General features: G+C 38.0%; 1 protein-coding gene, 1 long non-coding RNA gene and 1 pseudogene across 2 annotated transcripts; 1 reads left to right on the forward strand and 2 right to left on the reverse strand.

Annotated features, from left to right (window-relative positions):
* Positions 1–8397: 8397 nt before the first annotated feature.
* LOC131772616 (forkhead-associated domain-containing protein 1-like) lies at positions 8398–9459 on the reverse strand (annotated as a pseudogene).
* Positions 9460–11398: 1939 nt separating this feature from the next.
* LOC131772617 (uncharacterized) lies at positions 11399–12327 on the reverse strand. The gene is made up of 3 exons (XR_009339268.2): positions 12099–12327; positions 11931–12014; positions 11399–11602 (listed from the first exon to the last, which is right to left on the reverse strand). It is a non-coding gene; the product is annotated as an uncharacterized lncRNA (long non-coding RNA).
* A 10694-nt stretch (positions 12328–23021) lies between these two features.
* LOC136276827 (uncharacterized) lies at positions 23022–23507 on the forward strand. Its single transcript, XM_066172931.1, has one exon. The coding sequence runs from the start codon at positions 23022–23024 to the stop codon at positions 23505–23507; it is 486 nt and encodes a 161-aa protein (XP_066029028.1).
* Positions 23508–25652: the final 2145 nt, after the last annotated feature.

Consider the following 25652-nt stretch of genomic DNA (forward strand, 5'->3'; position numbering starts at 1 on the left):
AATTCTATGACCATTACAGTGAAAATATGCAAAATCACGTCGAATATCTCAAGCATGTACACGAGGCACACCATGAAAATCAACACAGGGTGCATGAAAAATTCCAAGAGAACTTCTATGACGTAAACGAAAGACAACAAGAAGGATCGGAAAGTGACCAGGAGGCGTATGAAAGATCACAAGAGGACCTGAGATCTGCAGACAGCGTCAAGAGAAGTACACTGCATGGACGAGGTAATTAAGAACATCAGTTTGTTCATTCATATCTTTCAACCATTTATTTGGTGTGGCTGTCGGACACTAATTCGTACTTAGATCCCCTGCACATTAAGCTCAAAAGTCGCTTGGTCCCAATGACGTTTGGGCATGACACCAGTGGGTTAATCATAAGCTAGTGCGAAAGTTATTAGTCATGAAATCATAAAAGAAAAGTTTCAACCTTCATTACATTCATTTTTAAATCACTGGTGATTCTTGTAATTTGATTGGCTCTTATAGCCGCGATTTATTCACGAATCACATCATTCTTTTGCTCTAAATCGCATCTTTTTCTCAGCCAATGAGGAAACTCTACTGAAATACAACGAACAATTGCTTGTTAAAGAAACCAAGCAAATTGCAGGGAAATGAAAAAAAACAACTTTTGCACTTTTCTACAAAACAGCTTACTACTGAATAAACAAAATATTTTAACGAATAAAAGATCGTGTATCTTAGAGACTGAATTTTGCGATTCAAGATGGATGTAATAAAGTAGTAGTTGAGCTTTGTGTCACGTGATTTTGGTCTGAAATCATACTTGTGATTTCAAATCACGCATATTACCTAAGAATACACATTTAAAAAAAGTAATTATAAGCATTCTGTTTGGCTCAAAACACGTCAGTCATCACAGACAATGCAGAAAATTGAAATTGAGCGCAGAAAGTTGAAATTAAATTGATGGACGAGTAAGATGCGAAAGCATGACAAAACAAAATAGCGGACAGGTGAGGACAAAGCAACAACGGTTTAATTCAACAAACCCAGAAAAGGAAAACAACTGGCTCAAAGTCTGGCTTCCAAAAACGGATATGAAAGTATGAACCGTAGCCCCTGAATAAAATTCTCGAGGAGTTTTCGCAATAGTTCGTACGAAAGACGGGGAAGATTACGAGCGTGATGGCTTTCGTGTAATGAGTATTGCTGTCGACTGATACATAACAGACATAGGATATAAACGCTCAATTATTCTTGAGGAAGGTTTTAAAAGTTTGAAGCAAGTTGTAGGGGGAAACCTCGGCAACAAGGGAAAGACAAGCGGTCGAACTGCTAAGCCATGACAAAAAATAAGAACAAATAAAAAGGAAAACAGAGTCATAACTTTGCTTGTAAATTATTAACTATTAATCACATGACTTTTCTCGTGCAATGTGGGATAAATCAACACTCGTATATTTTTCAAAGGCTAACCAAATCGCACAAGCCCAAAAGGCAAAAGCAATTTGTTGCTGATTTATCCCAAATGCACTAGAAATCATGTGACTGCCTTCACAAATTGCACTCCAATCAGTTCAATTACCATTATTTACAAATTTCCCAAATCCAAGACTCTAGCAGCTTACGCTTCAACATTTGAGATAGAAAACCCGTGTAGGTTAAGCACCCAAATGCTCGCAGTGGTCTTAGTCGAATCGAGTCCCTTGTGAAGGAACGAGATTACCGCGACTTTTCTTTTTCTTTTTTGATAAAGAATAATGTCTCTTGTCGAATATCTTATTTTTCTTTTTCAGGCAATCCACAAATCGGCGAAAGAGAGGCTAAGTCCTTCCTTCGACGAACAAACGTCGTAGTATAAACAAGCAAGCAAATAAAGCTACATGAAAGACTATCCTCACCTGGTACATCCTATTGCACGTGACAACATCAAATTCTACTCACACATTCAAATAACTATATGAATCAGCAATAATGATTTATTGTACTAGTTCCTTATTTTGCGCTCCAGAAACAGTTAATAACGTTGAAGAAGAAGAACCGAAGTTAAGGACACATTTATACATATATATATTTATGCATTTTTTAAATAAAAATTCATGTGGATACTACTAACAAAGCTTTCTATGAACATAAGCCATGATAATATTTATGCAGTGAATAAATTAAACACAGTTTGAATCTAAAATCAAAAATAAAATGAACTCGTAGTTGAACGCGAAACCTTTAAATTTGTTTTCCCTCACATCATTCTAAGCATCGCCAACCAATCACAGAACAAAATCTCTTCAAATTTTTATGATCACTGACCACTTCAGTGCTTTGGCTTTAGACGTTATGTACTCTTCGAACAGTCATTTCCTTTCTCATCTTTAAAGCATTAAAAGTTAATGAGGATTCTGCAAATAACTTGACATGTGGCCGAAATGAAATGCACTCTGGTGATTTGAAAAGTTGTGAGCAAACCCTACAAGAGTTAAGGATTTGTTTGCTCAAAACCTGGATTTGCCATCTCTATTCAAGTTTCCCTTCCAGTATTCTGTTACCTTTCTTTTCTGAAATGGTAAAGTTTATAAATTTTCTATGTCGTGATTTTCTAACTAGCTTTGGTATGTTTGTTCTCTTTAAAATCTGAACTTTTATTTTCAATTAGAATTGGAAAAATAAAGTAATAACAAATGTAATTCTTGACCAAAAGGGCACAACTTTGAATATCAGACACGCGGTAGCAAAATGTTGTTAACGGCGACATCATCTATGCGTCTCTCCTCCAATAGAACATATGTAAGAGCCATTCAAATGCGTGTATGATTTAATTTTTAAGTAATATGTGACCCTTACTACACGGGCTGACTCAAGTCCACAGGCTATTATAAAGACGGGACGATGGTCAACTGAGAGCGTCCTCGCTAATCACAACGAGGCAGCCAAAATGTCATCCATCTCCCGTAGCTGGCAATACCCAAACTGTTTCATTATGACAATACTGAAAACCTAGGCCAGTTCACGATATTGTAGCAAATAACTTAAGGCAGATATTTAAGGTTTGGTCTGTCATGAGTTGTGAAGAGTGTAATTGAGTTGGACTTTGGCACATCAAAGGACTTTGCCTAAGACGTCGCTTTTGCACACATTTTCCTTAAAAAATACTAAATACTGGCAATATCTATCTCGATCTCTCTACCATGATTGAAAAGATGAAGTTGTTCGTCAAAGCCGAATTTAACATGTCTCGAGTTCGTTTGACAAACCATTCAAAAGATATGTCATAGAAAAAACAGCGGGTTGTGTTAAAGCTTTTAATGCAGAGTGCTACAACTAACAATTTCGTGTGTTCTTAAAGCTACTCGGGTGAGGGTTTTTAGATTTTTAGGCTATGTTCAGTGTACACACATGTATGTTCATTTTAATTACTGGTTTTGCGCCTTACTTTAGAAAAAAAAAAGACAATCTTTTGCTGGGCGAACACTTCGCAAATTCCGTGAGGAGATTTAAGAGAAGACTCTAGATGTTGTTTATTGGCTACGAGTTACTCAGTTAAAAACTACCAGAAAAGCATTTGCACAATCGATATTGATATATTAAGAGCGAGGGAAAATAATTATAATTGGATTCTGTTTGAAAAAAGCCACTCACTTCACATTTTAGATTTTTGGGTTTAATGCTGCGGCCTACCTGAATGAAACTAGTGAGCGAAACGTTTGAAAAGGAAACAATAATAGATAACATTAGAACTTAGTAACACTCAAACCCGTATGCTGATCTCCAGGACAGTCCAAATAGGAACAAAAATACTGATTTGTTGACCCAGTGATTCATACAATTGATTTAAGCCGTTAGTGAACTCATCCTGCCGGCCTAAATTTTCTTAAATATGGAAGATGTTTGTTTCCAGTCGCTGCCAATCCTCTCCATCTCCATCCCTTCTAAGTCCCTTTTGTTTATTTTTCCTATTAATCTTTTTGATGGTATAACCAAACTTATATTTGTGATTTCCAACAAAAAAGGACATCATAAATTATACAATTATGGATAACTGTGATTTATGCGCCAGAAAAAGTTGAGTGGAAACACATTCACACAAGAGTCAACTGAGCTCATCTATAAAAGCCTCTGGAAATCTGCTAATATTTGACCCATTGATCCAAAGGTTTACTTGATCTTCATTTGGTATCCAACTCAACACATGACATTTCCCTCACCAACACACGTTTCAGCCTGCAATTACCCCGGTAAGTTTTGATCTTTGACGTCTGCGTTTGACAGAAATCATGTTAAAAACTTAAGAATAAAACTCTCTATCTATTCTGAAAAATTCACAATTTTTTTAAATTGCAGTTTGTTCCACGGAAATTTTGGCCCTATTCATGATGCTATCGCCGCACTAGCGAAAGCTTCTTTTCTGATTGAAACAGCTTCTAACTAGAGCTCATTTCGACTGAGTTTTAAAAAACCCACACAAAAGTGACCGCGACGGCCACTGAAATCAAAGGAAGAGTATTTGGAGGTACTTAAACAATTTAATTTCAAAAAGATAAATCACCTAACTCATCGCTGAATTCTGTTTCAAATTGGCCTCTCGCCTAACTTCTTTATGCTTGAGTTCAATACCTACTTGACTAACACTAAAATAATGGAGGAAACCATTAAGAAAGGAACCATGTACTAATACTAAGATAAAACTCGAACTCGCAATAGAAAACTCTGATATGATCAGAGGGATTCAGCCTATTCGTAGCCTTTTGAAAATGACCTCGAAGGAAGATTTGAGTCAAAACACCAACAAAAAATGGATGACTTGTCCCAGAGATTCATGCAATGCTCCTTAGTTGATAATGATTTTACCTCACTCTGCCAGCCTAAACTTCCCTCATTATGGGAGAATGTCTGTCGCAATTAGTTCCAATTCTAAAATCCTTACAATTAGGAAAAACTTAAGCACTGACCTAAATGGCTCTCCACCAAGTCGCCCACAAGTACGATAAAATTTAACGGGTCGCTTCATGAGAGTGAGCTGATCCTCATTAGACACTGAACTCATAACGACCAACAAAATTAAAAATCTTCTTATTGATAACAAAAAGAAATTATTTTCTTTCCATGCGAGTAAAAGTCAAGTGGAAACACTTGCGCACGTAAGTGATGTTCCATTAAATCGTGATTGTCTGCCTTCTTCCACTTTGTTTCTGTCGCATCGTTCCCGCTACAGGCATTTGTCAAACTTTCCCCGTCAACCAAACATTGTGGCGAACATGTGCCATGTTAAACTCGCTTGCTAATCCACTGATTTACTTCTAGAGGCAAAAAGAAATAAGGAATTTTATATTTAGAATAAGAACCAAAGTTTTGAAAACAGTTTTTGCTAATAGAGGGGAAGATGGAGGGGAAAGTTAATTTCCGAAAATCGTAAAAACGATAATGTTACGACAACAGATCTTATCCTGAAATGACTATACACTCCAATGTACTTCTCAAGTCAATATTTACTCAGATGAGGTTTATTTGAGGCTCTGCAGGGTTAAAACTTTACGCTTACTCCATCTGCTAATACCACCAGATTTTTCAGTAACTGTGACTTAGAGAAAGCAAGTTTTTGGTCAAGGGAGACAAATTGAAAGCATAACAAACATAATTCTCCCAAAACTCGGTTTAAAAGAACCGAGCAAATTTACTCGTCAAGAGTGCCATCAATTTAGCATTCTCAGTGATTTTTCTTTCCTTAAATTTTGACTGCCTTTTGTTTCATCTTCTTTTTATTTTTATTGAAAGAAATGCTTAGTTTCTTCGTTTTGAAATTATTGATCATTCATCTTCCAGTAAAAGCGTTTTCATCGCATGCTGGATACTTGATTTTTAAGAATGAGTGATATCTATCTCTTGAATAAACTGTTAAACGCTATTTTCTAGCCTATTTTAAAGTGTACAAATATTTTCTTATATTTAAATTACTGGTTTCGCTGATGTGTGCATGCCTAACCTTGTGCCCCCGGTATGCTACATCGAGGTCCGGTGTTCAAGCCCTTTCGCTGGCAGGTTTCTGGGGACTCTTTGTTTTTCTATGACGTAAGCCGATACTGGATCGGACTACAGCTCATCACATTTTAATTTAACCCCCACTAAACTGTTTATTATTTTACTCAGAAGAGAGTTTGCAGTCATCAAAAGACTATTTTGCTACATATGGGTGCTTATGCCATAATTTGGGGTAAATAAAGCCGAGCATAAAAAATGTTTGAAGTGTTCCTTGACAAGGCATTTACATACTAGTGAGATTTGGTCAGAACGCGTGCGAATTCGTACGTTTGCCTGCGAAAAGGCTAGCGCACACAAATGGTATTTCGAAGTCACACACGTAATCGTCATGCACGTTACCTTCTCCCTTTCCCCTCTAGTTACTTAATGCCTAAATTTGTGTTCACATTGCAATTGCTTCACATGCTTAATATAGCAGTTTACACGTACAGACTTATAATTACGTGACAGACCGACTTTTCTCGGCTTTATAAATTTTATAGATATGATACCTCGCTGCGCGCACGCTTCGAATTGCGCTTTAATTCACATTCATCCTACTTGTTTGTCATACGAAATGGATGGAAAGTAAATATTTTTTGACAAATCTTCATCAGAGGGATTTTGAGTGAAAGCAAACAACCGTTTGACAATCGTAAGTGACAGATCACTTTTTCTGCATTCATAGCCTCCTTCGTTTTTGTTTTAGCATTGTATATATATATATATATACATGTATATGTATAGATATAGGTGTATATGTATAGATATAGGTGTATATGTATAGATATAGGTGTATATGTATAGATATAGGTGTATATGTATAGATATAGGTGTATATGTATAGATATAGGTGTATATGTATGTGCGTAGGCGGATTATTAAAAAAATTATAACTTTTCGTTTAGGTAATTATTTGAGTATGTGAGTAACATTTGATGTTTTCACATGTAACAGGATGATCAAGCTCAAGATAGCCTCAAAAAGGAGTGAACTCCACTGTAACTGAGTTAGGTGACTAATTTGGAAACTTGAGCACTTGGTAAATACACCTCAGCTTGTAATTCTGATGATTAAAGTTTGCTGGGGTAATTGAAATGTCAGTCCCCATGCAGGAACCATCCACATGACCTGTACAGTCATATGCTTTGAGATAACTTTAGAAAAATGCATTTGTGTCAGTAGAAGTATTTTAAGTACAGTACCACCTAGTAACAAAAATCAATGATCTTCTGGTAATTGACCTTTTTTTGCAATGACGCATAGGGTCTGATAATTGTGATGTATACCTCTTAGCTTTCAAACTTTCAACTTTGCATTAATTGTAACTGTTTACTATATCTATTTCTCAAAAGTTGGAGCAGGTGAGTCAATAACCTGACTTCCTTTGTTTGGAATTATGTGATTATATAATTTTGCTGTGTAAATTACCACACTGTAACATGCAATATTATTATTAAGATTGCATTTAATACTCTTGCTCAAGCTTTCATTATTGCATGGTGTTTCTTACCAATGTTCATACCAAATGGTCACAAGATATGTGAGTTTTAAAGGGTGAGAATCTGGAAAAGCAAGGATCCTCCTTTAATTAGGACTAAAATTAATGGGGGCCTCCTGTTTTAATTCATATTATTACTTTGATCTGCCTCCTCCCTTGTAATAGGGACCTTAAGATCTGAGGACGGCGGATGTCTATGACGGCTGTCATGACCGAGGGGGGACTGGGAAGAGGTTGCCGTCGCAAGGCGCGAAAAATCCTTAAGAGACCAAGTCGAAGGCGCGGGCAGCATTGTTTACATATTTTCGATTTTTCTCATTGAGTACTTCAGTCATGGCTTCCTTTAGAGAGATTCGTAGGATTATTCTGCAAAGTTTTGATGATGGCGATATATCAGAGGACGAGTTCCTTCTTCTTTATGACGTTAACACATTCAAAAACCCAGATTTTCCTTATGAAAGTTATGGGAAATTTGACCTTAATGATATGGATGACAATGAGTGTTTATCCGAGTTTCGTTTTCGCAAGAGTGACCTTCCCGTCCTTTTTGAGGCCCTACATCTTCCTAGCTACTTTACATGTCAACAAGGAACAATATGCGATGGAATTGAAGGGTTGTGTATCGCACTTCGAAGGTTTGCGTACCCATGTAGACTCAGCGATTTAATTCCACGATTCGGCCGCCCGGTTCCAGAGCTACGTATGATTTCCAGTCTTGTGGTGGATACAGTTTATCAGGAACATAATCATAGAATACCTCAGTGGAATGATACACTCCTGAACCCAGGAAGACAAAACGTCCAGTGTCTATAACATTAAGTCTTTAATCAAGTTTATTTGAATCAAAAAGTCTGAACATGAAGCTGATATAACATGGAAAACCTAACAATAAAATAAAAGCAAGTGTACAAAACAAAATCAAGAAACATATGCCTGAAATTGCTGAAAACTACATTCATCTTGCACAGTACAAAGTCAGGCCATGACTTAGTTTTGTTTTTCTAGAAGTTTTATGATAATTTGAGACTGCTGCTGCTGCATTAGCGTGAACATCTTCTGAAAATTTTGCATTTGTTCTTGTTGCTGTTTAGTTTGCTGCAGCATGACCTGCATCAAATCCTGTGTTCCTTTTTGGACTGCTCCTCCGCCTTACTTTCAGCCTTTAGTCGCCTCTTCTGTAGCTGCATTTCTTCCATTTTCCACTTCTGCATGAGGTCGTTCTTTTCTCGCAAATATGCCACCGTGTCACCACTAATTCGACGTTTTGCTCTTGCTGCTGTTTTATTCTCTACCTCATCTTTCCTTTGTCTTTTCTGTGTCCCGCCGATGTTCTGTATCTCATTTCCCCTGCTTTAGCACTATCGACTTTCTTTTGCTATTTTGCGCCGTTTCTTCAACCACAGCTTCTTTTTCTATCTCCTCAAGTGCTTTTTCAACGTCACTCAAATCTGTATCGATTCCTCTTGCCTTTTCTTCATCTCGCATCTTTGCTCTAAATTTGTCGCTCAAAAGCGTATATCGTTGTCTGACAGATCGCTTCGTCACTCTGAACTGGGGATGTTGAAGGCTGTTCAGATTGTTCGCTATTTTATCCCAAATTTGGCCTCTTGCAATGCTTCCTTTCTTTGCCTTGAATGGTTCAAGAACGAGAATCTCCTGACAAAGAATATTGTCATGTTGTTCAGTCCACTCCAAGTTGGTTCTAAAGATAAAAATAAAATGTTAATCCCTATTTTCTTTTTGTTTGTGTTTCATGTTGTTTGTCTTTTATTTTTTACTGCAAGCAGAACCCTTTTTTGTTCACCAAATATGCAAGACACTTTCACAAACATAAATAATCGAGAGATTATCATTTACTAAGCGTAACTCGTGTTGAGTTTCACCACATTCATTGCTAAAAACGTGAAGAAAGGAGAGTAAGAGAACTTACCGAGCAATCTCCTTGGCACTCGTGTCGGCTGCAGCCATGACCTGTTTAGTGGAGAAGAAAAAAAACATGTTTTTTCTCGAAAATCAGGTCTCAGAAGAGTAGGCAAACGAATTAAAAATATTATTGACTCCATAATGCGCAAATTATACGAAAATTATAAAAGATATTTTATAAAAACACTGTAATCAACTCACGTTTTGTAAGAAACGGCAAACTAGTTGTTTTGACGTCGCAGACAACACAGCTACGGCGGGAATTTACGGGGAACGGCTACCGGAAGTAAGTAAACACGCATTCAAACTTCCGCTCGCCGTCGTAGACATCCGCCGTCCTCGGATCTTAAGGTCCCTAATGTTTACGCTCAACAGAGGAGGTTGAGACATTAAGGGAAAACGGTAGGGCAAGCAGTCATACCTAGCAACTTCAAGAGAAGATGTAAGAGAATTCCATACGATTCTGGCGTATTCAGTTTTACTGATTCACTGTGCTCACGTGTATACACTCCAATCGACTAGTGATGTCTTAGCGCAAAGTTGTTTACCGTCGTTTCTTTCAATTTTGGCTCGTTTTCTAAGACCGAAATTATAAGTCATGCTCAATAGAATATAATTTCAATTAATGCTGTCATCATACACTTCATCTGAAGAAGATAACATTCCCTATCTTCGAATGTTTGCTCAAACCATCAGGAACAACAACGAAGGTTCTAAGCTGTTTGAAGATACCGCTGACTAGCATGCGTGTTCTAAGAACCTCATCTGGTCCCCTATCCTCTTGAAGAAACTCCTCTACAGCCTGTGCTGACGTGTTTTATTACAGTTTTTATTTATTGTAATGAAGAGCTAGAAAATAACATAACAAGAGCTCCGCTTTTAGGCTTGGCTAAATCTATATATTATATGAAAGTCATTCATAGGCATCGCAGATGTCGTGGGTTAAAATCCCGTACAGGCTTTAATCTTTCAGGCCTTATTTTCACAAGTAATGTTCATTACTGCAAAGATCGCTTTCGTATTCATTTCTTAATCCGCAGTTCGCTTACATGATTTTCATATATTCACAGCGGTCATTAAAGAAGCTACACTATAACACTGACGATATAACTCAGAATTATTGTTAATTTTTGTTGGTATTCCAACACGCCTTTTAAAGGCGGGCAATCTTAAACACAGCAAGCAATGATTCTGTAACCGATATTTTCCTCTTTGTCGTCAAAAATGATCCCCTCTCTTTAATGATCGGTTTTCTTTAGAGTCTAAATGCATCGAAGAGTTAATTTTCAAAAAGCTACATAGGAATGTTAACATATCACGCATCAACTAGCATGTTCCAGGCTACTGTGAGGGTTGTAGTAATTTTAACATCTGATGACGAAGCATGGAGTCTACAGAGTGGCCAATAAGCCTGAAAGCCTGAATCGTAACTTGTGTGCTTTTTCCTTTTGAAAGCAGATCGTGCGCTGCTTGTATTATCTTACATTGCTGACAGCTGAATTTTAAATGCGGCGTGTTTACTTTGACTACTTGTGGTTTCAAGCGAAGCCATATTAAGTATTTAACTTTGTTTCAGGTAAAAGGTGTCGCTTGCGTGTGGTGCATATAACTTCGTTTATTTACATGGTAATAGGATGAAAATCGGATCAACATCGGGTTATAGAACTACTTGCATTCGCCTTCTTATTGAAATCAGATTGATGTATGCTTCATGACAAGCCTTTTTTTTATCGAAGAAATCAACTTAATAAACAGATCTTCTTCCATTCATTTGTTTTAAATGTGTTTTTAAGCTTTGAGGGTAGATCATTCCCAAATTTCCTTTGTAATACATTACTGAATCTGGACAAATGCCATTGGTGTTTTAGTCTAACTCAAAACAATTAATCGAACTATAAATGAGGGTTGCGAAAATGCCCAAAACCCCTCTTCCCCCCCCCCCCCCCCCACGATAAAACTAGGGACAAGCAATTAGAATGCTGTTCATTTGACTGGTTTCAAATCGTTTTATTTCAGAATATTCTACAGTATTCTTACAATCTCTAAAAAGGAACAAATTAATAGTCGGTACTACTTCTGGACTCGCGTTGCAATATAATGACGCCTTTTCACAGTTTATCCACAAGCCAAGCGAGTGGACGTTTCATCTCAGTACATCCACTCGTTAGCCTCCAGATTCTGGTCTTCTCTCTATCAAAAGAGACAAAAATAGTTGTAATTCGTCAGTGACAAATCAACCGATCACCAGAAATAAACCTTACAATGGATCGAGTCGTTTCCCCGCTCTACAATTACCGAATTTTGATCACGTTGCATCTTTTAGTCGAGCGTAGCATGACACACTGATGGTTTTTAGATTGCAAGACGAATAAAGCTGAATTTTGGAATGTTTTCCTTGGGAAAATACAATTTAAGTTATAAATTTTACTTGATTTAATCAGAAGAATGCTTCCCGTGTACTGCTAAGTAAGCTCGCTCACGGTTTTCAAATGTCATCATAATTAAAACACCAACTGACCTCTTTTTGACGAACTTCTCTTCCAACTGGACCTGACAAATAACCATTAGCTGGCGGGGCAGTTTTCTGGGCTGGATCTTGGTGCTGCATGAAAAGAAATAAGAACTTCACTTTCACAAAAGCTTTCACAATATTCAACCTCTCTGACCTCAAATAACAGCCAAATACCTGCACGATTCTTTCAAGGGGAAAGCGCCGTTTGCCCACCGGAGACGGATAGCTGTAGCCCTGGACTTCTGCTTGATTAATCAGAAGCAGCAAATAAAAAAAGGAGAAGAGTATAATCCACCTTGTGTTCATGTCTGCTTCTCTTCAGTTCACCCAGTCGTGATGAGAATGATTAACCTGTTATTCTGAGAAGTTTTATAGGCCACTCTGACAGGTGAATCCGAGTCTAACTATGTCCGCCGGCATCCAAAGGCGTCGCGTGGATATGAAATTTACAAAGAAGTCAATCATACTGATCGACTCAAAAAACTCCTGAGGAAGCCTCTATACGTCAAATTAAGAGAGTGAACCTAAACATTGAACCGTTAATTAGCATCGTTTAACTCAATTCTATTTGTGGGGTGCACCAGTGTTTTCTCATAATTTATTAATGCCTGTCTGTTTTCATCTGAAGGCTTATTTCTTCTCTAAGTTCCTGTTTCACCTGTATGCTTTCATAGACATATTTACTCTAATTATTCTCATGATACGACAAGATCGAGTAATGCAACAAAAAGTTTCTTTCTAAGTCAGAGATGAGTTCCGGAAATGAAGGCATGGTGATATAAACAACCTTTAAGTTTACTTTACAAACCAAACTTAATTTAATTTTAATTTTCTGGTGTAAAGAGCTTCCAGTTGATGACGGTGTCCTTCAAAAGCTTTAATGAGTAGATGTAAATACATATTATCCACGTCTTATTATGAGGAATCAGTCAACTGCGTGGGATCATTAACATTACAGCTGTTTCTAATGTACTGGTTAACAGGAAGTTTGTAAGTCGGTTGAATTGAAATAACGGTTTGATATGGCCACAACAGAAACACGAAAATCAAAATGCAATTCTTTGGCTCTCCACTAACTATTAATTGGGATAAAAGTCTCACGTCAAAAAAGTATTTAAAGGTTACCATGTTTTGATAAAAGTGGGCCCTTAAGACCACATCAGATGGTCATGGAATTAGCTAATGAAACATTAACAATAACATATTGTGGGGATTGTGAGAGAAGGCGTGAAAGAAGGGCAAAAACTGTTTCATTTAAAAGGTATACTATAGTAATGAGCACACTCTCAAAATTCCAGCGAGAAAGGATTGTAATTAGCACCGGAAAATTTGTGGAAGGAATGCGTATGATGATAATAATAACCAAAGGATAATGCAAGATGATGAAGGTGAAGCTTACGTTGTTCGATCTTTAAAATTTGGATTTTTCATCGGCTAATGATTTAACATTTGGTATGCAAACTAGGTATAATGGTAGAGGTGTTTTTCTTTTTTTCTGTTTAGCTACTTGGCAGAATTTTGGACATATGTCACTAGAAAACCAAATATCGAAGTCATCAACGAATACCGGATATGAGTATTCTTGAGAAGCAATTAAATTTTTATGACGATATCTAACATGGTGAATCTGGCGATTAGGGGGTTATCCTCAGAGTCGTCGATTAATTGTTTCAACGGTTTTGGAGATTAACTCTCAAACTGAGCCGAATAAAGACCTAAGCGAGTGTAGAAACCAGGGACCTGTTTCTCGAAAGTCCTTGTAGATTCAGATCCACAAAGCTTAATTTATTAGTTGTGTTTACGTTCAAGATAGAAACTTTGATCGCTTTAAAATTCAAAAGTACCAAGACCCAAAATACTATCCCTCAATTTGAGAACTGTAAATTATGGCTTCGGATCTGTGAAGTTAACTGGATTTTCAACAAACGTGTCTCAGGGCATAACTTCGACAGATGCAATGAGATTGAGGCTCCATTAGTTCCAGGTGAATAAGTTAATGAATGATGACAACGATTATTAGCTCATAGACTAATAAGGGTGACACATATCAACGCAGCATAATTTATTTCTTGACTGTAAGGTGATATCAAAGTGAAACCAAAATGTTGCGTGATAAATCAACTTTTTGCCAAAAACTACATTGACATGATTCATGATTAAAATATTTCTAATTGATCTTAGGAAAAATGCCTTTAGAATTTGTTTTCTTACGTTAATATTTCGTCACCCCATTTTCCATATTCCATTCCTTGCGCAATAAAATTTTGACTAGGACTGTCGTAAAAGCGATACGATAACCCTAAAACGATGTATTATGGCTGAACAGCTTAAGCCTGCCCGTATTCATACATCTCTTTTCTAAGTCTCCATGATAACTTTACCTTTGCATAAAGACTTTTTTGATTCCCTTTCTTTTTTTCTCCTTTTTATTCCACTGCTTTGCGGTATGATCATGCCGCAAAAGGATGTTTGAATGTTTATTGAGGCTGACAAGTGGACGTCGGTCTCCGTTCAACTGTTAAGGTTTTAATGAGCTTTAATGAAGACGTTGTACAAAGAAGGAGTCTTTTAACATACCATGCTGCAGGTGGTCACTGTATGTAGGGAACTCCTCTCTTAATAGGGTACAACAATGATTAAAAGTTAGAGTCGTTCTTCCAAGCCTTAATTATTTAATGACTTAAATTAAATAAGTTGACGTGGAGAGCGTGGCTGTACGCAAAGTCATTTTAGAGTAGTATTTTAAATGTTTTGTTAGAAAATACCGTTAATCAACTCTTTGCGAGGCAGTCCAAAACTATAAATTTTATCCAGCCTTTTTTACACAAATACATGTCCTTTTTTACGTATTTCTCTCCCGTGAATGATTGTAATTCATAACAGCTTACAGTCGATACCGACAAATTTTATAGTGTAACTAGAGATGTTATTTGTTAGTCCAAGTACATCGATGGAGACAAACACAAACAAAAAATTCTCTAAAGCAGAATAAGACTAGTGCAGAAAGAGTCAATTAGAGGAGTCTAACGTTATATATCGTGGGCAAAAAGAGGATCTTTTAACATCATTTTTGTGTAAAAATTTAAAGTTTTTTTTTGGCTTAATTGGTCCGTTTTAGAATCGTTTTTATTATGGAGTCCCATTTCAATAATGCATTAAGCCTTATAAAGCCATTGAGATACTAGGCACACCTTCATTAGTCGATAACCAGCGTGTTTTGACGAGAGTATGTCAACACCTACAATGCTACATGGATTAGTATTTTTTGCTAAATATGTTTAACTGAATACATGGGAAGATCTTTTCTGTTTAATTACAGAGCCTCGTTTAAACATTAGGTTGGCTTGGTGAATTCCTCGAAGTTATGCAAACTTTCGACTTCGTCTTGGGTATACACAATTGTCACGAGTTCACCCAGTCCTTCAGGGCCCAGTTTTTCGAAAGCCGATTAGCACTAACCCAGGGTTAAATTTTAATCTGGATTTCTATACTTCTTTGTTCGATAGCCTTTTTGGGATCATTTTCTCTACTCTATATGGAGCATCCAATCATCAAATTGTTGACAAAAAGAATTCTACTGAATTTTCCTTAAAAGCTTCTAGAGCTGAAATCCGATTTCACACTAACCCCGGGTTATCTAAACCCAGCTTTGAACAACCCAGCCCAGATTACTTAGATGAGGATATATGTAAATACGGAAAATTTCTCCATTGATTAGATTGTTTTCAGTTGTCGTTTAGGTGGAACTAAAATTTGAAAACTACTCACTGACGTGCGACAAGATGATAATAAAAAGTTTTGCAGAGATAAATTATGATACCCTACCAACAACTTTTCGTGTGTGTTAGGGAGCTATCGCCACCATTTCAGTGGCAGTAGCCCGGATGGAACATCGCAAAGCAAGCGCAGTTAATCGAAGTTCATGCATCCGGGCCATTCGAGTAATTGCACGTAAGATACTGACTGAGTATCTGACTTAACATGGATTGAGTCGTTGTTATCGTTCGTAAAACTTAATAAGAATAAGCAAATAAGAACTGGGGATAGTTCTTTGCCGTTTGGTGCGAGAAATTAACTCAAATTTTTCGAGCACTTAAGATTTTGTTCATGCTTAACGTGCGTATATCAAGTTATGGATGCATGCGGGAAGTTTGGAGAGCACGAAAAATGTGTAAGAGTAGCTCGAGGCGAGCGAGGTGCTCTCCAAACTTCTCAAGTGCATCCATAACTCGATCTTGGTGCTGCAAGAGAAAAAATTACAACTTCACTTTCACAAACTTTCACAACAGTCAACCCCTCTCTGACCTCAGCAACAACCAAATACCTGAAAGATTCTTTCAAGGGGAAAGCGCTGTTTGGCGACTGGCTTCGGCGAAACCAGTTTCGATTATACTGAACGACTCAAATAGTTCCCCCGAGGAAGCCTCTGCACTTCAAATTAAGGGTGTGAACCAAAATCATTAGACCGTTAATTAACATAATTTTACTCAATTCTATATTAAATAGTTTTTCCTCATAATTTATCAATGTCTGTCTGTTTTCATCTAAAGGCTTATTTCTTCCCCAAGTTCCTGTTTCACCAGTATGCTCTCATGAACATATCTACTCTAATTAATCTCATAACACGACAAGATCGAGTAATGCAACACAAAGTTTCTTTTTAAGTCGGAGATAAGTCCCGGTAAAGAAGGAATGGTAATATAAACATACTGAAGGGCCGCATCCGACGAACGAAAATAAGTAAAACATAATACACAACGCCCATAAGGCTGGTATATACAACAAATTAATACTGAAAGCCGAGAACTCTTTTAGCTCCACTATGTTAATGATTTGCAAGGGTAAAATTAAAGAATCCCTCAATCCAATGTTTGTAACAGAACATCCAAATACTTTTGTTCTCATTATGAAGTAAAAGAGAGACGAGATCTTTTTGCAATGTATTTATTTGTTTTCTCTCATTGTAGATTACCAGTTGCCACAAATGAATGTCAAATTAGTATAAGTTCTATGTTTACTTTGTAAACTAAACTGTATTTAATTTTAATTTTCTGTTGCAAAGAGCTTCCAGTTTATGACGGTGTCCTTCAAAAGCTGTAATGAGTAGATGTAAATACATATTATCCACGTCTTATTATAAGGATTCAATCAACTGCGTGGGATTATTAACATTACAGCTGTTTCTTATCGTGGGCACTAATTAACGGGAAGATTGTGAGTCAATTGAATTGAAATGACGGTTGGCTGTGGCCACAACGGAAACACAAAAATCAAAATGCAATTCTTTGGCTCTCCACCAACTGTTAATTGCGATAAAAGTCTCACGTCAAAAAGTATTTAAAGGTTACCATGCGTTAACAAAAATAGGCCCTTAAGACCACATCAGATGGTCATGGAATTAGCCTATGACGCATTAACAATGAAATAATGTGAGGACCGTGAGAGAAGGCGCCAAAGAAAGGGAAAAAAGGTTTCATTTAAAAGGATTTGCCATAGAAATGAGCACCTTCTCAAAATTCCAGCGAGATACGATTATAACTTACACCGAGAAATTTGTGGAAGAAATGCGTATAATGATAATAATTACCGAAAGATAATAAAAGCTGATGAAGGTGAAGGGAAGGTGTGAAAGAAGGGGAAAAAAGGTTTCATTTAAAAGGATTTGCCATAGAAATGAGTACACTCAAAATTCACGCGGGATACCACTGTAACTTGCACCGGAAAATTTGTGGAAGAAATGCGTATGATGATAGTAATTACCAAAAGATAATGAAAGCTGATGAAGGTGAAGCTTACGCTGTTCGATCTCTAAAATTTGGATTTTTCAGCTGCTTTTGATTTAACATGCGTTATGCAAACCAGGTTTAATAGTAGATGAGTTTCTCCTTTTTCTGTTCAGCAACACATCATTGTCTAATAGCTAATGACACATTAACAATAGAATATTGTGAGGATTATGAGGGAAGGTGTGAAAGAAAAGGAAAAAAGGTTTCATTTAAAAGGATTTGCCATAGAAATGAGTACACTCAAAATTCACGCGAGATTCCACTGTAACTTGCACCGGAAAATTTGTGGAAGAAATGCGTATGATGATAGTAATTACCAAAAGATAATGAAAGCCGATGAAGGTGAAGCTTACGCTGTTCGATCTCTAAAATTTGGATTTTTCAGCTGCTTTTGATTTAACATGCGTTATGCAAACCAGGTTTAATAGTAGATGAGTTTCTCCTTTTTCTGTTCAGCAACTTGGCAGAATTTTGGACATATGTCACGAGAAAACCAAATATCGAAGTCATCAACGAATACCAGATATGAGTATTCTAGAGAAGAAATGAATTTGTTATGACAATTTATGACGAATTTAGCGATTAGGGGTTAACGCCAGAGTCGTCGATTAGTTGTCTCGACGTTTTTGGGGATAAACTCTCAAACTTAGCCAAATAAAGACCTAAGCAAGTTTAGAAACCAGGGACCTTTTCTCGAAAGTTCTCGTAGATTCAGCTTCACAAAGCTTAATTTATTAGTTGTGTTTACACTCAAGATAGAGACTTTGATCGCTTTAAAATTCAAAAGTACGAGTAGATTAAACAATTTTTTAGTCTTTGAGCCAAGACCCAAAATACTATTCCTCAATTTGATATTTCGCCAATCCATTATGCATATCCTATTCCTTGCGTTATAAAAATTTTGACCAGGAATGTCGTAAAAGCGTTACGATAACCCTAAAACGATGTATTATGGCTGAACAGCTTAAGCCTGCCCGTATTCATACATCTCTTTCCTAAGTATCCATGATAACTTTCCTTTTGCATAAAGACTTTTTTGGTTTCCTTTCTTTTTATCCTTTTTATTCCAATCCTTTGTGATATATTTATGCCTCAAAGGATTATTCAATATTTATTGAGGCTGGCAAGTGGACGTCGGTCTCCTTTCAACTGTTAAGGTTTTAATGAGCTTTAATGAAGACGTTGTACAAAGGAGTCTTTTAACATACCATGTTGCAGGTGGTCACTGTATGTAGGGAACTCCTCTCTTGATAGGGCACAACAATGATTAAAAGTTAGAGTCGTATTTCCAAGCCTTAAATATTTAATGACTTTAATTAAATCATTTTACGTGGAGAGCGTGGCTGTACGCAGTGTAATTTTAGAGTAGTATTTTAAATGCTTTGTTAGAAAAAATACCGTTAATCAATTCTTTTCGAGGCACTCAAAAACCACACATTTCATCCAGCCTTTTTTATACATATATTTAAATTTTAAAAACATGCCCTTCTACGTTTTTCTCTCCCGTGACTGATTATAATTCATTACAGCTCATAGTCTATACCATAAAATTTTATAGTGTAACTAAAGATGTTATTTTGTTACTCTATATACATCGATGGAAACAGACGCAAACAAAAAATTCTCTAAAGCGGATCAAGACTGGCGCAGAAAGAGTCAACTAGAGGAGTCCCACGTTATGTATCATGGGCAAAAAAATTATCTTTTAACATCATTTTTGTGTAAAATTTAAAGTTCTTCTGACTTTATTGGTCCGTTTTGGAATCGTTGTTATTATGGAGTCCCATCACAATAATTAGAAAGCCACTGAGATACTAAGCACACTTTCCTTGGTCGATAATCGGTGTGTTTTGACGAGAGTATGTCAACACCTACAAGGCTACATGGATTGGTATTTTTGCGAAATATGTTTAACGGAATGCGGGGAAAGACCTTTTCTGTTTAATTACAGAGCCTCGTATAAACATTAGGTTGGTTTGAAGAATTCTTCAAAGTTATGCAAACCTTCGACTTCGTCTTGGTATACACGATTGTCACGAGTTCACCCGGTCCTTCAGATTATTTAGATGAGGCTATGTGTAACTACGGAAAATTTCTCTATTGATTAGATTGTTTTCAGTTGTTGTTTAGGTGGAACTAAAATTTGAAAAGTACTCACTGACTTGCGACAAGATGATAATGAAAAGTTTTGCAGATAAATTATGATGCCTTACTAACAATTCCTCGCGTGTGTTAGGAAGCTATCGCCACCATCTCAGTGGCGGTAGCCCGGATGGAACATCGCAAAGCAAGCGCAGTTAATCGAAGTTCATGCATCCGGGATATCCATTCGTGTAATGCTGTCACGTATAATTGCACGAGAGATACTGATTGAGTATCTAACTCTAACAGGGACTGAGTCGTGGTAATCGTTCGCAAAACTCGATAAGAATAAGTAAATAGGAACTGGAGATTTTTCTTTGCCGTTTGGTCCGACACTAGTCAAAATATACTTGACTGACTTCTACCCATATGTTATCCTTTGCATAGACAAGGCATCGCAGGTTTACGACGCAATGGTCTAGTTGAGATGCCTGCGAGGACAAAATGGCCATCGAGGCAAACATATTGAAAATGTCGGCATCGACAACGACAGAGAAATCTCAAGGAAATAATAATATTAAACATTTATCATACTTGACCAATTTTTGAAATACGTTTTATTTTGCACTTTTGCGATAATATGAACGAGATTTCTAAAAACCCCGTTTTTATAATTTAAATAAATTTCCATGGCCCGTAGGTGGCCGTATTAACGGAGTTCCACCGTAGTCTCTTTTGCAATCTTTGTTCTTGTTGTTGTTTTTTTTTCTTTTCAGCGTGTAAATCTACTTTTTGATGGGTAAACAAGGAATAAAAGCCCTGTTCGACCATCAAAATTTTTCAGTCGAGTATGACAACGCAAATGTCAAGTAAAAGCGAGTGACCCATGCATCGCTGATGCGGCGTTGTCGGATCGATTGACGTCAGCTTCCGCCCGGCCCGTTACAGCATCACTTCTCCCTCCCCAGTTCTGCTTAACGCGCTGGTGATAAAGACCCTGAAAGGAAGACTTCGACTCCGAACCTACAACAACATCTTGCTGGCCTGTTTAGCGGTGAATTATGTATTAACCGGTCATTTTGGCCAGCCATCGTATGTCCTGTGGAGGATATTCCTTATGTTTCGTCTCTGCAGCGGTGACATGGTTGAAAATTTCCATCTCCATGTTATGACTATATTTGTGAATGCTTCATGTCTTCATTTAACGATGGTTACTTTCGACTTAATAGTCGCCTCATAAAGGCCAGGCTGAAAGGAAAGCAAAATAACTCGACCCTGATTCAATGTTACGCTCCGACCAATGATAGTGAAGATGATCTGAAAGACAATTTCTATCTAAGGCTCCAGGCAGAGATTGAGCAGGTCCCAATGCAAGATCTTATTATCATCATGGGGGATCTAAATGCCAAAGTTGGTGCCGATAACTCAGGCAGTGACAGAGTGATGGGAAGAGACAGGAGTGGCATCATCAATGAAAATGGAGAAAGGCTTGTTGAGTTTTGCACAACCTATAATCTGGTGATAGGGGGTACCCTTTTTCCACACCGAGAGATCCATAAAATCACATGGTGTTCCCCGAATGGCAGGGATAGAAATCAAATTGACCATCTGTTGATCAATGGGAAATTGCGGAGATCCCTTCGGGATGTTAAGGTGAGGCGAGGAGCTGACATTGGAAGTGACCATCATCTTGTAACAGCCTGCCTTAAACTGAAATTAAAGAGTGCAGGGCGTCTAACCAAGGGGCGCAGCCGTTTTGATGTGAGCCAACTGAAACACCCAAATGCGCGAAAATCTTTTATCCTGGAGGTGCGCAACAGATTCGAGGCTCTTGTGGAACTGGACGGAAGGGAGGATATTAACGATGAAGGGGTGAACAAGAACTGGGAGAAAATTGTTACTGCTTACAATGATAGCCGCAAGACATGTCTAGGCTGCAGGCAGCGGAGACCAAAGGAATGGATGTCATCTGATACCTGGAAGGCAATTGAAAGTAGACGGAGATTAAAGAAGAAAGTTATGGACTCCAAATCCCAACAGCTTAAAGAAAGACATCAAGAGATGTGTCGGGTAGCGAACAAAGAGTTGAAACGCCGAACAAGAGCAGATAAATGGAAGTACATAGAGAACCTTGCATCCCAGGCGGAGGAGGCAGCTGCACTAAATGAGCAAGGAACAGTATATAAGGTCACCAAGATCATAACAAGTAAATGCCATACAACCAACGTGCTTGTAGAGGTCAAGAGCGGTATCTTATTAACATCAGAGGGAGAGCAGCAACGGCGCTGGACGGAGCACTTTAGAGAGCTTTTAAACAGACCACCACTAACAGTAGTGCCAAACATCCAGGAAGCCGCAACCGACTTTGACATCAGCACAGACGTTCCAACTAGGAGGGAAATCATCCAAGCCATTAATTCCCTGAAGAATGGAAAAGCTCCTGGCCATGATAATCTAAATGCCGAGCTGTTTAAAGCAGACCCAGAGCTTGCTGCAACCATTCTGACCCCCTTGTGTACAAAGATCTGGGAGCTGGAAGAAATTCTGACAGATTGGAGCAGAGGAGTGATAATCAAGATACCAAAGAAAGGGTCTCTAAGTGATTGTAACAACTGGCGAGGAATTACCCTTTTGTCTGTGCCAAGTAAAATCTTTTGCAAGGTCATTATACAGCGCATTACCCAAGCTGTTGATGACCTCCTGCGGAACGAGCAATCTGGATTTCGCAAGGGACGTGGATGTACGGATAATATTTTCACACTGCGGAACATACTTAAGCAATGTACTGACTGGAACAGGGAGTTGTATGTAAATTTCATCGACCATGAGAAAGCGTTTGACAGCATTCACAGGGACAGTCTTTGGCAGATTGAGAGCATATGGCATTCCACAACGCATTATTAATATCATCAAATGCTGCTACCCAAATTTCACATGTTGCATCGGTCAGGGAGATCTAAGTTTTGAAGTTAAAACCGGTGTACGGCAGGGATGTGTCATGTCATCCATGCTATTCAATATTGCCATCGACTGGGTCCTTTGTCGAACAATGGAAGATCAGCGAAGAGGCATAAGATGGACCCCTTTTACTTTACTCGAAGACCTCGACTTCGCAGATGATTTAGCCCTATTGTCCCGCACACGACAGCACATTCAGGAAAAGACAGACCGGCTCAGCATGTTCAGCAACTAGGTCGGCTTGAGAATTAGCTTGAAGAAGACGGAGGCCATGTGTGTTAATGTCCCTTCCCCAACAAAGATCAGGGTAAGAGGAAAGGACATTCCATACACCAACAAGGTCACATACCTCGGAAGTGTGCTCTGCCAAGATGGGGGTACTAGTGTACGTATACAAAGCAGATTGAACAAAGCAAGAAATGCCTTTATGAGCTTAAGATCAGTGTGGAGGTCAGCAAGCTACAGCACAAAGACGAAGCTTAGAATCTATCAGAGCTGCGTATTTTCAACTCTCCTTTACGGCTCGGAATGCTGGCGAATGACAGAACAGGATCTCTCAAAACTAACATCCTTCCACACAGCTAACCTCAGGAAGATCCTGAGAATCTTCTGGCCTCAGAAAATATCAAACGACCAGCTACTGAGGCAAACCAAGCAGGAGGATATTCGTACGCTTGTCAACAGGAGAAGATGGAGGTGGATCGGTCATGTGATGCGGAAGGCCAGTAACAACATAGCCAGAAATGCAATGCACTGAACACCTGAAGGCAAACGAAACAGAGGGCGCCCGAAAACAACTTGGCGCAGGACAGTAGAGAAGAGACCAAGGGGGCTCGATTACAGCTGGAGCACCATTGAAAAACTGGTTAGACAGATAGATAGACAGGGTTGGAAGGATTTCGTTGCTACCCTATGTGCCACACAGGCATTATGGGTAGTAAGTAAGTAAGTTACTTTCGATTTTCACGACTTTATAAATTTTATTGGCATGGTGCTTCGCTACGCGCACGCTGCGAGCCGCGCTTTTACTCAAATTTATCGTAATTGTTTGTCATATAAAATGGATAAGAAGTAGATATTCGAATTTAAGAGATCCTCGCAGCTAAGAACACCACTGAACTAGTTGTTGAAAATAGGACCTGAAAAGATTTGAACCCATAACCTCTGCGATACCGGTGCAGCGCTCTACCAACTGAGCTTAACAAGCGAACTGGGAGCTGGTCAATATTTTGGGTCCAAATAAACCATCCAAGTCATGAATAATGATTTTAGATATATGAAATTCATATATTTGCACTGCGGTGAAGAAACGAATTTAGGAGATCCTCGCAGCTAAGAACACTACTGAACTAGTAGTTGAAAATAGGACCTGAATTTTTTTCCTTCATTTCATTTTCATTTGGACCCAACATATTGACCAGTAGAAAATACCGTTAATCAACTCTTTGCGAGGCAATCCAAAACTATCCAGTTAATCCAGCCTTTTTTTACGCATAAATTTAAATTTTAAAAGCATGTCCTTTTTTACGTTTTTTTCTCCCTCGTCTAATGGTGATTCATAACAGCTTATTGTCTATACCAACTATTTTGGTATGAAACTGGCGCAGAAAGAGTCAATTGGAGGAGTCTCACGTTTTATATCGTGGGCAAAAAAAAGTATCTTTTAACATCATTTTTGTGTAAAAATTGAAAGTTTTTTTTACTTAATTGGTCCGTTTTAGAATCATTTTTATTATAGAGTCCCATCTCAGTAATGCATTAAGCCTTATAAAGCCACTGAGATACTAGGCACACTTTCATTGGTCGATAACCAGCGTGTTTTGACAAGAGTATGTCAACACCTACAAGGCTACATGGATTGGTATTTTTTGCTAATTATGTTTAATGGAATGCAGGGGAAGGTCTTTTCTGTTTAATTAAAGAGCCTCATATAAACATTAGGTTGGTTTGGAGAATTCCTCAAAGTTATGCAAACCTTCGACTTCGTCTTGGTATACACAATTGTCACGAGTTCACCCAGTCTTCCAGATTATTTAGATGAGGCTATATGTAAATACGGAAAATTTCTCCATTGATTAGATTGTTTTCAGTTGTCGTTTAGGTGGAATTAAAATTTGAAAACTACTCACTGACGTGCGACAAGATGATAATGAAAAGTTTGCAGATAAATTATGATGCCTTACTAACAATTCCTCGCGTGTGTTAGAGAGCTATCGCCACCATTTCAGTGGCAGTAGCCCGGATGGAACATCGCAAAGCAAACGCAGTTAATCGATGTTCATGCATTCGGGATATCCATTCGTGTATTGCTGTCACATATGATTGCACGTAAGATTCTGACTGAGTATCTAACCGTACAAGGATTGAGTCGTTGTGATCGTTCGCAAAACTCAATAAGAATAAGTAAATAGGAACTGGGGATATTTCTTTGCTGTTTGGGGCGAGGAATCAACTCAGATTTATCGAACGCATGTAAAATGTCTCCCTTCTTCCCGCTGGTGATAAAGGCCGTCAAAAGAAGACTTCGACTCCGAACCAATAACAACATCTTGCTGGCCTGTTTTTAGTGGTGACTGATGTATCATCTGGTCTTTTTGGCCAGCCATCGTAAATATTCTTTCACAACACCTCATCACAGGGATTTTAATTAAAAGCAAACAACTGTTTGATGGTTGTAAGTGATAGATCACTTTGTCTTTTCAGGTCTTATTTTCACTACTGCTCAAGTAGTGTTCATTACTGCAAAGATCGTTTTCGTATTCATTTCTGAATCAGCAGTTCACTTACAGGACGATATAACTCCGTATTGTTTGAGTATTATTCCAACATGCATTTTAAACGCGAGTAGCCTTAAACATAGCAAGCAATGATTCTGATATTTTCTTCTTTGTCGTCAAAAATG

This window comes from Pocillopora verrucosa, chromosome 10 (assembly GCF_036669915.1).
Source record: "Pocillopora verrucosa isolate sample1 chromosome 10, ASM3666991v2, whole genome shotgun sequence".
NCBI lineage: Eukaryota > Metazoa > Cnidaria > Anthozoa > Scleractinia > Pocilloporidae > Pocillopora > Pocillopora verrucosa.